The 11,290-nt window shown below is 53.8% G+C and overlaps 6 protein-coding genes across 6 annotated transcripts in view; 4 read left to right on the top strand and 2 right to left on the bottom strand.

The window, feature by feature from the left end:
* Positions 1-2,477, bottom strand: part of K489DRAFT_361472 (kinesin light chain) — a gene marked incomplete at both ends in the record, with an annotated part of 3,719 nt that extends 1,242 nt beyond the window's left edge. The window contains 2 exons of the mRNA XM_033602635.1: positions 40-1,430; positions 1,505-2,477. Of these exons, the coding sequence (XP_033457072.1) occupies positions 40-1,430; positions 1,505-2,477 (2,364 nt within the window). The remainder of the gene's footprint in view (positions 1-39; positions 1,431-1,504) is intronic.
* A 1,427-nt stretch (positions 2,478-3,904) lies between these two features.
* K489DRAFT_390194 (HET-domain-containing protein) lies at positions 3,905-4,585 on the top strand (the record flags this gene model as incomplete). The annotated part of the gene is made up of 2 exons (XM_033606577.1): positions 3,905-4,348; positions 4,514-4,585. 2 exons carry the CDS (start codon positions 3,905-3,907, stop codon positions 4,583-4,585), a joined length of 516 nt encoding a protein of 171 aa, XP_033457071.1.
* A 637-nt stretch (positions 4,586-5,222) lies between these two features.
* K489DRAFT_382795 (uncharacterized protein) lies at positions 5,223-5,612 on the bottom strand. Its single transcript, XM_033605460.1, has one exon. It carries the CDS (start codon positions 5,392-5,394, stop codon positions 5,227-5,229), a length of 168 nt encoding a protein of 55 aa, XP_033457070.1. The 5' UTR covers positions 5,395-5,612; the 3' UTR covers positions 5,223-5,226.
* Positions 5,613-8,571: 2,959 nt separating this feature from the next.
* Positions 8,572-8,802, top strand: K489DRAFT_292492 (uncharacterized protein; the record flags this gene model as incomplete). The annotated part of the gene is made up of 1 exon (XM_033600221.1): positions 8,572-8,802. A coding segment is annotated over one exon (231 nt), but the record flags the coding sequence as incomplete, so codon positions are not given.
* Positions 8,803-9,120: 318 nt separating this feature from the next.
* On the top strand, positions 9,121-9,693 carry K489DRAFT_324036 (uncharacterized protein; the record flags this gene model as incomplete). Its single annotated transcript, XM_033601733.1, has 1 exon — positions 9,121-9,693. A coding segment is annotated over one exon (573 nt), but the record flags the coding sequence as incomplete, so codon positions are not given.
* Positions 9,694-10,471: 778 nt separating this feature from the next.
* On the top strand, positions 10,472-11,179 carry K489DRAFT_403423 (uncharacterized protein; the record flags this gene model as incomplete). Its single annotated transcript, XM_033607087.1, has 2 exons — positions 10,472-10,518; positions 10,733-11,179. 2 exons carry the CDS (start codon positions 10,472-10,474, stop codon positions 11,064-11,066), a joined length of 381 nt encoding a protein of 126 aa, XP_033457067.1. The 3' UTR covers positions 11,067-11,179.
* Between the last annotated feature and the right edge of the window lie 111 nt (positions 11,180-11,290).

Genomic DNA, 11,290 nt, shown 5'->3' with positions numbered 1-11,290 from the left:
AGGATGATCCTCTGCGAGCGATGTCTTCTGGATCGCGACGACGTGCTCGAGCAGCTGGATGGCCTCCTTGGTCTGCCCGTTCGCTTGACATGTATATGCAAGCGCATGCTGCGATGCAAGTCGACTTGGATGATCCTCGGCGAGGGATTTTCTTAGGCTACAAGCATCTGACAGCCAGAGAACTGCATCTCGTGTTCTACCATCTTCCTGCAGACATTGTCCTACCTTATCGTACAGCTCGCTCTCCTCTATCATATCTAACGCGCAATTTTCTTGCCTTTGACGCTCTCGCACCCGCGTAACGTGCGGCATGTATGATCTCCATATTGCACGATTGCGATAGTCCTTCGATGGAAATATCATTGCGAGATGTACGATTGCTTCCTTTTGGATTCCTGCAGCGTGCGCGCTCCCCTGTAGCCATAATCGGCTAGCTAAGTGCACGAGTCGGTGCATATCATATGTCATTTGATTTGCTCGCTTAGTGACAAAGTAGTATGAACATAGCATGCCAATTGCGTCATGCATCTGCGCTTTTAGTGGTGTTGTAGGAAGAACCGAGTGTGGGATATCCCTCCATTCGATACACGACATAAACTGTAAGAGTTTGACCGCGGCGGGGTCTCGTTCTCGAATCTGTTCGAAGGATACGATCCAGGTCCGCGCAACAGCACTGTTGACGTGTTCACTGCGCGTGCCGTCTGGGTTCTCCTTGCTCAGGACGTACGCTTTATCCTCTTCGGTACTTTGCAGCAGTGCTAGATACTCCGAAATAGATGTGTTGGTGTTGACGTTCATGAACGCTGCTGCCTGCACAATAGCGAGGGGAAGATATTCCAGTTCTCGAAATAATTCCAGAACGGCTCGCGTCTCCTGCAGCAGCTCCTGGCGGATCAGAGCTTTCTTTAGCAAAGTCATAGCCTCATCCTGCTGAAAGTTCTTCAGCTCGATCGTATTGCCGGCGACCAATCGCTGCGCGACAGCGGTCGTACGGGTCGTAAAAACGGTAGAGCCTTTAGCGTTTTGCGGCAGGTATTGAAGCAGCCCGCTGACTACGCTTATGTCGTCGGCATTGTCAACGATGAGCAACCACTTGCCGGCGCGCGGTGCACTGAGATATTCCCTAACGGCCTCCTTCACATCTTCGCTGCCATCAGTCGCTATCCGAATCTTCAGCTGCTTCGCAATTCCCTCCATGGCTCGCTCGAAAGTCTCCGCACTCAGTGCTGGCACCCAGAAGACCGACATATCTCGTCGTTGCTCCGTCACCGCATACGCGAAGCTGAGTACGACCTGCGTCTTACCAATGCCGCCAAGACCGACTACGGCCAGCTCCTGGCAGTCCCGAGCCGTGAAAAGCTTTCGCTGTAGCGTGTCTAGGGTGCTTTGTCGGCCGACGAACTGATGGTTTTTTGGGAACGGGATATATACTATACGTGCCACATTAGGTCCGCCCATCAGCAAATACTACCAAGAGCGTCGTACGGGTTATCTGTTTCCATACCTGTTGCTTCTAGTACAGGGCGAATCTTCGCGACCTCGGCGGCGGGCATCCATAGTAGTAACTCCCGCGCGTAGGCAGCGGCCGTCGCAGCTGCGTACGCCTGCCACCGCTTGTTCTTGTGCGAGTCGGCGTAGTCGCAGATCCCGCGAATCACGATACACGGAAACGAATCCATCAAGCCCGCTGCTTCCATCTCGAAGCAGATCACGCCCTCCTGCTGTGCGATGCGATCACGCGTGCGTCCGTCCCTCATCACTTCGTTACCTGAAGCAATGTTGCCGTAGTGCAGAAGTGGCCGACGGCTCTGACGTTCTGCACGCTGCACCACGCGTGAACGGGTGCAGTACAAACACGTATTCCCACGTTCGTGGTCATAGCTGGCTTCAAAAAGCTCGTCGTTGTCGTCGCCCGGGTGCATAAACCCTTCTTCCATCGCGGGATACTTGGACAGCATCTCGGCAAGATGTTTCTCTAGCCTGTGGCCCTGCAGTAAGTGTTCCGCCTGCAAGCCTTGTACAGCGCTTAGGAGCTCGCGCGGGGGTTTGTTCAATGTTCCTGTCCGCCGAAAGACTCCGCCGGCCTCGGTCTTGCCAAAGTCCCACTGCACTACTCCGCCATGCTGGCCATTCGGCTGGCTCACGACCACGTCCCCGAGTCGCACATCCACCTCTTCGCTCCACACCCCACCTGCGATACCAACCATCAAGCCGATGCGGATCGGAAAGCTGCGAATCATGTCTCGGGCCACCACCGCCGCAGACACTGTCCCAGTCATGCCCGCTGGGAGGCAAGCGATGACCACCCCGTGCATGCCGATTGTTCCGAAAGTGTAGTCGTTCTCGTCGCCGGGAGCAGGCGGCAGGCGTTCGTGCTTGTCGTCGAGCATGGCAATAGCTGCAGCTTTCTCGGTCGCTAACGCGCAGATGATGCCAACGCTGTACGCCTCACGGTCGTGGTTGACGTTCGGTGACATGGCGATGGTCATTACAGTCAATCGTCAGAGGAGATGCAAAGCGATCTGGAGAGATAAGCAGTCATGTTGCGATCAACATTAGACGGACACGGCCAGACATTGCCCCATATAGACCAAGAACAAGGATGCTTCTGCACGCGCTGCGTCGCAAGGGCGAGGCGGCCGTGTGCAGAAGTGGCAGACCGGTGTCAGGCTGCATGCGTTTCATGCATGGCTTCGGCACAGCCTCACCAGGCTCGCACTCCGGATGTCACCACAAGCACTGTGGATTATTCGAAGCTCACAGCCTTTGGCGCGTGGAAATAGATCGAGCGGGACATACATGCGTGTGGCGCAGTTCGTCCCACGGCAGACATTGCCAGGGAAGTTTCTGACTTGGCAGTGTGAATTGCGCTCCAAAGCCTGAACACGATTTCAACTTTCATAGTGGCAGGGGTCAAGGTCGCGCAATCTAGATCTGAATAGAGCGATATTGAGCTTAGCAACAGCGTAGACTCTGAGAAACCTGCCGAGATTTGTAGCATTGCGTAGAGATCAAAAGTACGGCCGTGTGTTGCGATATAAGAAAGAGTATCGATTTTGCGCGAGGACGAAATCGATGGTAGCATTCGCACGACAAGGCTGATCCCGGCGCGAAGGCTCCGACGTAATGCTAGTAGCACCCTGTTCTATAGCGAACCAGCTGCAACGCCGGATCACGGAGCGGATCCCGCAGCTGGCCGCAGTCCCGGGCGACGTGCGTCGCGCGTCTCCGGAGCGAGTGACAACAGCGACAGAAAGGGTCCGCAGCAGCAATAGCAGTAGTAATATGAGGGGTACGTCGCCGGAACGGGCAACTCGTCATGGGCGGCCGAGGCCTCGGAATGGCCAGAGGTATGGGCACGAGCAGGACCTACGTGAGGATGCACGCGTTTCATCATGACCCGGGTTCGTGCGCTCTCATCATAATCGTCGTCCGAGGCAAAGGGCGGCGTGATTGGAGTTCAACCCCTGGAGGTCAACGCGCGATGAACGGGCACACCATACAGAAACTACCGTCCTCGTGGGCGTTGACGGACTCCAGATCGACGCAATGGAACGGCTCCGCCCGCTGGACCCAGCATTTGCCTTCATTTGTGCGCTAGCTTAAAGTCTTCATTCGACACGAGTGATCGAATACTGTTAATGAGAAGAATGCCTCGTTCTGACAACGTATCGCGCTGTTACACTCTTCTCCGATCATGTCGCATTTGCAGGACCTTCACCTGGTCACCTCTCCCGCGATCAATCCGGGATCCTAGAAAGTCAGGTCATCACCGCCAGCCATACCCGAAGGCTTCGCGTAGGTGCTGCGCCACCATGCAGCTACAGGACGGAGTCTTGTTGCGACTCCGCTTCTCCCACAGCAATCGCTCTCAGGTGCGCATTGTTGCGACTCTACACACAGCATGCGGCTCCTCAACGTCGACACATTTAGCTTTACCGAGTACTTCGGGACGACCCCTCCGCCTTATGCGATCGCATCGCATCGTTGGACAGCGGGCGTAGAGGCGATGTGGGAGGATGTGCATGAGACGAAAAAGACGGACACAGCTGGGTATCGCAAGGTGCAAGGATTCGTGGCATATCTCCGAGCTGAGTTGCCGCTCGTGAAGTGGCTGTGGGTCGACACATGCTGCATCAAGCAGCACAGCGATCGAGAGCTGTCGGCGGCGATCAATTCAATGTTCCAGTGGTATCGTAACGCGGAGGTGTGTTTGGCGTATCTGGAGGATGTTGCAGTCGCGCATGACACGACCATCTTCGAGCAGAGTACCTGGTTTCGGCGCGGATGGACGTTGCAGGAGCTACTGGCCCCTAGCATTGTCGTCTTTCTCTCACGCGACTGGAAGGTGATCGGCCACAAAGGGTGCAGCGGTTGTGGGCGGACCGGAATCTCGATACAGAGCGGTCCGTCGCTTGAAGGCTCGATCTCGAAAGTGACTGCGATTCCGCGAGCGATTTTGCACGATTATCGAGAAGGCGACAGTCTGACTGCGGAAGAAAAGATGCGGTAGGCGGACGGCAGGGAGACGATGATGGATGAGGACCTCTCATACTGCCTTCTTGGTATTATGGGGGCAGCATGAACATCCGATACGGAGAAGGCAAGGACAGGACGAGGCAGCGACTGCTGCGGAAGACAGCGAAGCGCAATCATATCGCTGTGCTCGGCGAGTTCTCCATTCCCCTCGGCCTACAAGGTATTCCTGCGACGGACTAGTTCGTTCCTCGAGAGGTCGACATGCAGCATCTAACCAAGTTCTTTGCGACTACATCTGCACCGCAATAACAGCAGCAGCGGGTGTTCGTAGTGTACGGAATGGGCGGGATGGGCAAGACGCAGCTGTGTGCCGAGTTCGTGAAGACGAAGGCAGCACGGTTCAGCGCGGTGTTCCGGCTAGATGGATCGTCCAAAGACGCTCTACAGCGATCGGTAGCGAGCGCAGGCATGCGGTCGCCAATGGTGCACATGAAACGGCGGCAAAGGGGAATGTCACACAACTAGGCGACGATCTGCGCCAATAGCTGTCGTTTTCCGGCAACCTGAACTGGCTAATTGTAATCTACAACATCGACCGCGATTGGCAGCGCAACCCGACCGATGCACAGGCATACGAAACTATCGCGACCTCCTCCCGCATGCAAACCACGGCAACGTTCTGATCACGACGCGTCTTAGGCGACTGCAACGCCCGAACGCTAGCCTTTACTTGGATGTCGTTGACAATCAGCTAGCAAGAAAGATGGTCGAGATACGTGCAGACAAAGCGGTGATGAGTATGTACGAGTAGTAGCGCCGCATAGTATCCACGATCGCTAATATCGCCAGCAGATATCCAGGAGTTGCTTCATAAGCTAGGTGGTCTCCCGCTTGCGCTCGTGCAAGCAGGGGCATATCTGGGCAGTGTGGTCCACAATCAAGTCCAACTTGATTGATTGACTTAACTTGATCCAAATGCGATTAGTCAATCAATCAAGTCGGCCGGTCTTTTGCTTAGTAATCAATCAAGTCATTATTTACGACTTGATTGATTGATTGACATGTTAGCTTGGCATAACTATTATAGTAATACAACCGTAGTAAAATAGCAGTGCCGTGAGCAATGCCGCAGTCGCGATAGTCGTACAAGGCTCCGGAGTCAACCCCAACCCTTAGATCCAGCTGCCGAAGATTAGCCATCCAATCAGAGGCCTCTATCTCAACGTCACGTCATAGCTACCTCGACAATTTTTTGAGTTACAGTATAGACACGCGACAAAATCACCTTACGCCTCGCCACTATCGCCTCAATTATCAGTGACGACTTGTCGGAAGCACCTTCTACATCTAATCTTTCGATTCCTGCCGAGCTGCAGCGTACGAGCGGCTTTACATCAAACGCGAGCGTGAGCAGCGCTCCTCCTACGACCTCATGGGAACACGACGGTTTCGATTTTCGATGCCTCTCGAAAGAGTACGACGTCGACCTTCTTAGCGAAAAGAAGTCCTTCATCTATGACCATGGCTCAAGATTTCTTAAAGGCAGCGATAAGCAGGTATACTGGATATGCCGACCTTGTTATCAAAGCAAACCGATGAGAATCACGGCGTTCAGAACTGCAGCAACTTCTTCACCTGCTAATCACCTTAAAAAGTCGCACGGCATTGAAAATTCATCAAAAAGGAGACAGACTGAGGACACGGATAGTCAGGATGAGCGCAGCTTACCATCAACGCCGATCGAGACTTGGTTTTTATCAAAGAACACGACACGCAGCGCTTTCGACCATGACGTCTTCTTGGCCCTTTTGTACGAGTGGATAATCCTAGACGACATGGCTTTTCGCAAAGCCGAGAGCCAACCATTTCGCTCGCTCATCGAGTACTCTCTTCCTACGGCAGCAGCGTGTCTCCAGTCTCATCAGACGGTATCAAGGAACATCAAGGCGCTTCACGACCAGAGTCTCGCAAAGGTGACGGCTGCTCTGAAAAGTGCGCTCTCGGCGATTAGCTTTAGCTTCGACTTGTGGACGTCACCTAACAACAAAGCGATGCTTGGTGTCGTAGCTCACTTTGCCGATGCTGGAGGGACCGTCCGCAGTGTCCGCATCGCTCTTCAACGTCAACAGGGTCAACACTCTGGCGCGAATATTGCTAAAAGCCTCGTCAGCGTGATTAGGAGCTTCGGTATTGCGGATAAGGTCGGCTACTTCGTTTGTGATAACGCGACAAACAATGACACTTGCATCGACCATCTACTGAAGCATTTACCAGAGTGCTGCGCCCAGAAGAAGCACATTAGGCTTCGCTGTGCTGGCCATATCTTCAACCTTTTCGCTACGGCAATAATGTTTGGCGAGGACGTTACGGCTAGGGAAGAGTTCTTTGACGAATATGAAGACAACGACGCTGCTTTTGTCGAATGGCGCTCAAAGGGACCCGTCGGCAAGCTTCACAACATAATCAGATACATCTGTGCCTCGCCGCAGAGGATTACCGAGTTTGAAGACGTGCAACGCAGCATCGAGCCGGCCGCCGGCGTTGCTCGGCAGCAGATCAAAAGCCTCATCTTGGACGTTGCTACACGCTGGAACAGCGTGAGTAGTATGATCGATCGTGCTATAGAGCTCCGCTTAGCTATCGACAGTTTCACGCTCAAAGCTACTAGTGAGTGGAACCGGCATAAGAAGAAGGATCAACAGCCGCCGTCAATTGTTAGCGACGCGCTGACGCCAGACGATTGGTTTCACCTTGAGGAGTACTGTGAAATACTAAAGCCTATACACAACGCAACGGCTAAGCTCCAAGGACATGCTGGTGGAAACTTCGGCTCCATCTGGCTAGTACTGCCAACATTCGAAACCCTTCTCGGCATACTCGAGGAAAAGAAGCATAAGTGCACCGCCGAGGTTAACTCTCAAGCCGTGTTGTCGCAGCTCGAGGGCAGTAACGACGTCGACAAAGACTTGTTCTGGAACCATTTAGCTACGGCAGTGAACCGCGGATGGCAGAAACTCAACGAATACTACGGTCATCTCGATGACACGCCGGTCTACGTCGCGGCCATAGTCCTTCATCCTTTTTTCAAATAGGTCTACTGCGAGAAGTACTGGACTGTTGAGAATGATAGGCACAAGTGGACCGAAGATGCCAAGAAGAGCGTAGATCGGCTGTGGCAATCGTACCGAAGGAAAGCACAACCTCAGGCGGACAACGCGGTCGCCGTTTACAAGAAGCCAGAGTCCGACCTTTTCAACTTTTCATCTATGCGGATCGACAGGCCTGTCGATCAGATGGCGTCGTACTTAGCAGAGACATCACCTGCTGATCTTGACGCCGAGCAATCGCCAGTAGCTTACTGGATGAGCAAACGCACGACGTGGCCGGAGCTGTCATCGATGGCACTAGACATTTTTGCTGTGCCACCAATGTCCGACGAGCCAGAGCGACTATTTGGCAGTGCTGGCCACACTATGTCGCCAAGAAGACGGCTGATGCTTGATGGCACCCTTGAGTCACTGCTGATCATGAAGTCTTGGCTCCAGCAAGACGTTATCCGCGTAACCAAGGACGAAATAAAGCAGCTTAAAAGGACTCCAACCCGCCGAGCATCATCACCTCGATCTCCGTCCGTCGATTGAAACCGACGAAAGGCCGCGTCACACGGACGAAGTCGCCACGACATCACTAACCTCCAGCGTCGCGCAGACGACGTCGTCACGACGTCGTCCACCTCCACCATCAACCTGGCCACTGAGGCCGAGTGAACCCCTCTCTGATCAGAGCATGTAATGCTTCTGAGGCTCTGTCATGTCAAAACACGGTTTTGTGGCTCAGTGGTCTCAACACTGCAAAAAAACCAGTCTAGCCTTATGATTACAATGTGTGTATTCTGATCCAGATGATGACTAATGACTTCCATGATATGAAGGTTCTCTCTTTTTGCCAGGGTTCAATCAAGTCAATCAAGTCAAGTCGCCGTTACAGTCAAGTCAATCAAGTCAAGTCAGCCATGTTGAGGCATTCAATTAAGTCAAGTCACCGCTCCAAACTTGATTGAATTGATTGTGGACCAGACTGTATCTGGGTATGACGGGCATGAGCGTCCGGGACTATCTCGAGCATTACGACGCGACGTGGGCCGAACTTATGCAGAATCAAGATGAATTTTCACTACAAGAATACGGGGAGCGGAGCGTACTCACGACCTGGAAGGTGTCGTATGAACAAGTGAAAAGCACAGATCCACTAGCAGCCCAGCTGCTTGATCTGTGGGCATTCCTCCATCATGGCGATGTGTGGGCGGAGCTGGTACTGGCTGAGCGGAGCGATAAGGTACCGCACAATCCTAGCGAAGATGCAGTCTTCGGGCCGGCGACGAAGCTCTCCTTGCAGCACTCGATTGGAACTCTCGTCCAGTACTCAATGGTGAATACAAGCACAGTGGATCAATCGCTTACGATACATCCAGTAGTACATGCATGGTGCCTGCACCGGTTGGACAGATCTACAACACAACAACTCTTAGCAACCGCACTAAGACTTGTCGCAAAAACGGCAGAACGGGTGGGGAGAGGGGTTACAAGGGAGAGGGGTCTGCGATTAGCGGTACATGCTAAAGCTATAGGTGCGAGGGTAGCAATGTTGCTATCGAATGATGAGGGGCAAGCTAGAGAATTTCATCGAATCGCATGCTTTCTAAGTGATTGGGAGAAGTCGAAGGAGGTCAACGACCTGTATCATCGTGCTCTGCGCGGATACGAGAAGGCATGGGGCGTGGGGCACATGTCGACGCTCAACACGATCAACAATCTCGGCGTTCTGTACGTGGACCAAGACAAGACGGCGGAGGCGGAGGAGATGTATCTGCGGGCGCTGTGCGAGAAGGAGAAGGCATGGGGCGCGGATCACACGTCGACGCTGGAAACGGTCAACAGTGTCGGCAGCCTGTATAAAAAGCAAGGCAAGATGGCGGAGGCGGAAAAGATGTATCTGCGGGCGCTGCGGGGGTTCGAGAAGGCATGGGGCACGGGGCACACGTCGACGCTCGGCACGGTCAATAATCTCGGTATTCTGTACTCAGATCAAGACAAGATGGCGGAGGCGGAAAAGCTATGGCTGCGTGTAATCAGGACGAGATCGGAGTCAGGTGGTACATGGTCCAGACCATTGAATGCCTCTTTACGTTCTCTGCTCTGTCTCTACCGAGAACGAGCGTATGAGAGTGTCACTATTCGTTCCGGGCAACGTTCATGCCTGCTCTCATCCTTCGCATCCTCACACTGCCAGCCTGCGGCTATCTGGGACAAAGTTCTTGGCCTGCGAGATTTCCTTAGCAAATGGCCTGAACTATGTTTGTACTCTATAGGGAGAATTCTGCTTGGCATTGGGGACGAATCCAATGCGATACATGCGTTGCAACATGACAGAGCGACGCTAAGCACCGTTTTTTGTAATGGCTGCGACCGTACCATGCCGGCAGAGGAAACCTATTGCGCCTGCAAAAGCTGTGACGACAAGGACTTTTGCTACAGCTGTTGGCTTGCTTGTCACTCTGACGTAAGTCTGGACATTTTAAATGCAACCGCACAGTGTAGCGGCCATGAGTTCTGTAAGATATCGGGAATGAACCATGCTGAGGTCGGGCGTCCAGTAGATGCCAGGCGAGCAGGCGAGCCGTGGATGTGCAATCTGTTAGCATCTAGGCCTGCACTTGGTAAATAAATGAACTTTATCTGCGCAATCGGCTAGTTATAGAACGCTTGCCCAGATCATTAAATTTGCGACGAATGTTGGTTCGGTAGGTGATAACGCTAGAGTAAGACAAATGGCCGGCAAAAGGCGTTGTGTTACGATCCCTTGAGACGGCGCAGCAAGGAAGGGGAACAGAAGAGACGATAACGACCACCCATCGGTGGACGACATCATGCGGCCACAACTATAAGGAAACCGTAACGCAGGGAAATACGCGACCGGGTACTCATGCGCGACGATGGCGACGTCGCACACGGCGCACATCGCTAACACGCGCGCACATGCGTACGTTCCGTTTGTACTCAGATAGCATATATAGGTAGGACGAGTAGACCTTATGCTTGCTCGTGTTGAACTCATGTCACCGAGTTACCTCTGCGCGCTCCTGCTTCCGCTTCGGGGGCGTCCCGGTCCGCTCGGATGAGTTCTTTTATATAACGTGGAAGAACACGAAGCGCGATCGTGCGGTGACCTTCCGACCCTACGTGCACTACCACAGGGGCCAGCAGCAGACAGGGCAATACAAGGAGAATATCCGCTTCCTCCCGCACGTCCTCGGCGACCTTCTCTTTGATTATCTTATCTATGTGCTCCCTCTGTGCGAAGCCTTTCTGCCGGCGACCGCCGCCACCGCCCCTACATTCTCGCCCTTCCTCTGGGAGAAGGATGGTCGCGTGTGGCCGGCCGATGCGCTGATTGAGCGCCTCACCGCAGCGCGCGTTCGCGCGCTGCTCCCGCTCTTGCATTTCCAGCCCTGGCGGCAGATGACCGTCGCTATCGTGAAGACAGATTTCGCCGACTTCCCCCCTCTACTTCGAAACGGACCCGCATAACGACGCCGAGGAAGCGGAGGAGGATGTGCGCCTCCGGACCCGCTAACGGAACCACTCGACGCGCACCGTCAACCGCACATATTCGAACCAGCTTGGCGCGCACTTTGGCAACGTCTGGGGTTAGGGTTGGGGTTAGGGTTAGGGTTAGGGTTAGGGTTAGGGTTAGGGTTAGGGTTAGGGTTAGGGTTAGGGTTAGGGTTAGGGTTAGGGTTAGGGTTAGGGTT

Source organism: Dissoconium aciculare, assembly GCF_010015565.1.
Source record: "Dissoconium aciculare CBS 342.82 unplaced genomic scaffold K489scaffold_11, whole genome shotgun sequence".
Classification (NCBI taxonomy): Eukaryota; Fungi; Ascomycota; class Dothideomycetes; order Mycosphaerellales; family Dissoconiaceae; genus Dissoconium; species Dissoconium aciculare.
The sequence above is the reverse complement of the archived record's forward strand: the minus strand, read 5'-3'. Positions and strand labels throughout refer to the sequence as shown.